Source organism: Habropoda laboriosa, unplaced genomic scaffold (genome assembly GCF_001263275.1).
Source record: "Habropoda laboriosa isolate 0110345459 unplaced genomic scaffold, ASM126327v1 scaffold24, whole genome shotgun sequence".
Lineage (NCBI taxonomy): Eukaryota > Metazoa > Arthropoda > Insecta > Hymenoptera > Apidae > Habropoda > Habropoda laboriosa.
In genome coordinates, this window is record NW_017100128.1 from 1 (window position 1) to 2637 (window position 2637).

Sequence of the window (2637 nt, forward strand, 5' to 3'; positions counted from 1 at the left end):
CCGCATAGTGGGGGAACCTCGGGAGGGGAAATTTGCTCGTGAGCAAGAAGTTAAGCGCCTCTGTCTAGTGGTTCTAGCCCTGCCTTAGGCACGTCCTATGCGCGAAGCGAGGTTACTCTTATTTTGAACAGAGTATAGTCTGCGTACGTAACATCAGTAAAAATGATACATGTACTATGTACAAAATGGTACATAGTTAATAAGTTGTAACCTGATTGGATTGTTTGAATGTTTCGTATATACAATCTGGATAATTTTCTAATATTGAATGAAAACATTCTTTTACATTAAAAGTTTGAAGAATATAAAACAGATTTATATAAGGAAGCTTTAACGAGACCATTTGTAAGTAATAATGTCAAAGTGAATGGTATAAAATGAAAACAATTGCACGAGATAACTTGATCGAATTTTTTTGATGATATAAATGTAACTTTCATCTATTTTGTCCAATTTTTGAAAAGTGGAAATGTTAAAAAATGGAAGTGTTATTCGCTAATTGCGAAACCTCTTCTGCTAGAAAACATTCTTGCTGGTTTATGAATAAAAATGTATTACCTACAATGTAGCTTACGATTTTTCGAAACACTTCTATTTATTTGGTCAGTATTTTTTGAAATTAATGGAAAGTACTTTTTAAAATAAATAGTCAGCAAAAATGAATATTCTGGTAAGTATAAATAATTAATTGTCAGTATTAAATTGAATTTTGTCATGACAATTTTGTTTAATTGGTCGGTATTAATTTGTCTTTTGATCAGTAAAATTTAAATTTTTGGTTAGGTTAGAATATTTCATTATACACACTGCTCATCTATTTAAAATACTGACAAATTATTATGTTTTTGTGTTAATCGATGTATTACTGACCATTTATTTAAAATACTGATTAAAAATGGTTTAGCAGCCTTTCCCAAAAATCTATAATTATTATAGAAAGGGTGGCACAGTTTTGAGAGGAAGAACCTCTTTTCACCAAAAAGAAATCAACTTTAATCGTTTTTAAAAAATTAAATAATTGACATATCGAAAAAATCGTACCGTACATTGTAGGTAATTAATTGTTATTAAGACTACAAAATTTTTTATTTCAAACGATCTAATCCTTGCCGATGATGGTGGCCAGTAATCAATATTTCGCAATAGCTCCCCCATTTTGTAACACTTTTTATTTTTAAAAATTGAAGAAAAAAGCTGAAAGTTTCATTTATATCCTCTGCAAACATTGAAACTTTTCAGTTAGTACACAGTTACCTAGGAAAAATATTCCCAAACTATACCTATTTTTAGACGCCTCAGAATGATGTACCCCCTTAATTGTTGTGTTTCGTTAATTAACACACATTTGGTAATTTATTGTTATTTATCAAATCATTCTATTTAATATTAAATACATTCTCAACACTAATTAAAATTTTCTATTTAGCTAATTGATTAACTAGTACTACTGGTAACTGTTTGTTGTTATTCGAAAGCTTATCACTAATAAGTATTACTTTGTAATCGAAATTAATTGCATGTTGCAGAACTGACAGATGCGCTACTAACTTCACAAGCATTTGTCTTCTTCTCGGCTGGATTTGAAACTTCCTCGTCGACAATGGCTCACGCTCTTTATGAATTAGCTCAAAACCATGAAATACAGGATAAGGTAGAGGAAGAAATTCGAGAAAGTTTTGAGAAACATGGTAAAACAATAACGTACGAGCAAGTCAAGGAAATGAAGTACTTGGACAAAGTGGTAAAAGGTATATATACCATCTGCTAGTATCATTATACATATGTACCTAATTGGATAGAAACACAGTAATAGTCAACAAATAAGTTTCGCTGCTGAAAATTAGGAAAGGATTAGAACTGAAAAAAAGTTCTTTTGGATTTAAAGCAATAAATGAATTTTCAAAATTGATATATGAAATTGAATTTATTAATAAATCAAATGCTAATAAACTATTTACTTTTCTCCTTAGAAACATTAAGAAAGTACCCAATACTTCCGATGTTAACGAGAAAAGCAACAGAGGATTATACATTTAAAAACAGCAAAATTACTATTAAAAAAGGCACCGTAGTATGGTTACCAACACTTCCAATTCAAAGGGATCCTGATATTTTCCCAAATCCTGATGTTTTTGATCCTGAAAGGTTTAACGATGACGCTGTTGCGGCTAGACACCCCATGAGTTATCTACCTTTCGGTGATGGACCACGAAATTGCATTGGTATGATTAGAAGCATCAACATATAAAAAACACAAGTGCCTTAGTAGCGTTTATTTGATCATTTTACGTCAATACTTTATAAAATCGTCTATGGTTTCGTTGATAATACAATACAATATTGTTGCACAAATAATGTAATTTACAATTTCCCCCTTTAGGTTCCCGTTTTGCAAATTATCAAACCAGAGTTGGACTGATAACGATACTACGCAATTATAAAGTCGATGTTTGCGAGAAAACCGTAATTCCATACAAAAGTGACCCACTGACTTTTATGATGTCCCTGAAAGGTGGAGTACACTTAAAAATAACGAAAGCGTGAAATTAATATAAATAATTATACAGTTTCTTACAGTTGTATATACAACGGCTACTATTGTACAGGCAAATATATGTAGTAATAATAAAAAAAGAA

The 2637-nt window shown here is 30.7% G+C and overlaps 1 protein-coding gene across 1 annotated transcript; it reads left to right on the forward strand.

Moving 5' to 3' along the window:
• Nucleotides 1–268: 268 nt before the first annotated feature.
• Nucleotides 269–2637, forward strand: LOC108579111 (probable cytochrome P450 6a17). Its single transcript, XM_017942598.1, has 4 exons — nt 269–345; nt 1527–1748; nt 1971–2222; nt 2381–2637. Exons 2-4 carry the CDS (start codon nt 1601–1603, stop codon nt 2542–2544), a joined length of 564 nt encoding a protein of 187 aa, XP_017798087.1. The 5' UTR covers nt 269–345; nt 1527–1600; the 3' UTR covers nt 2545–2637.

Excerpts from the sequence above, each read along its gene's own strand:
- LOC108579111 (XM_017942598.1), top strand. The coding sequence starts at position 1,601 with ATGGCTCACGCTCTTTATGAATTAGCTCAAAACCATGAAATACAGGAT. Across the intron at positions 1,749-1,970 it reads CTTGGACAAAGTGGTAAAAG|AAACATTAAGAAAGTACCCA; the intron begins GTATATATACCA and ends TTTTCTCCTTAG. Across the intron at positions 2,223-2,380 it reads TGGACCACGAAATTGCATTG|GTTCCCGTTTTGCAAATTAT; the intron begins GTATGATTAGAA and ends TTCCCCCTTTAG.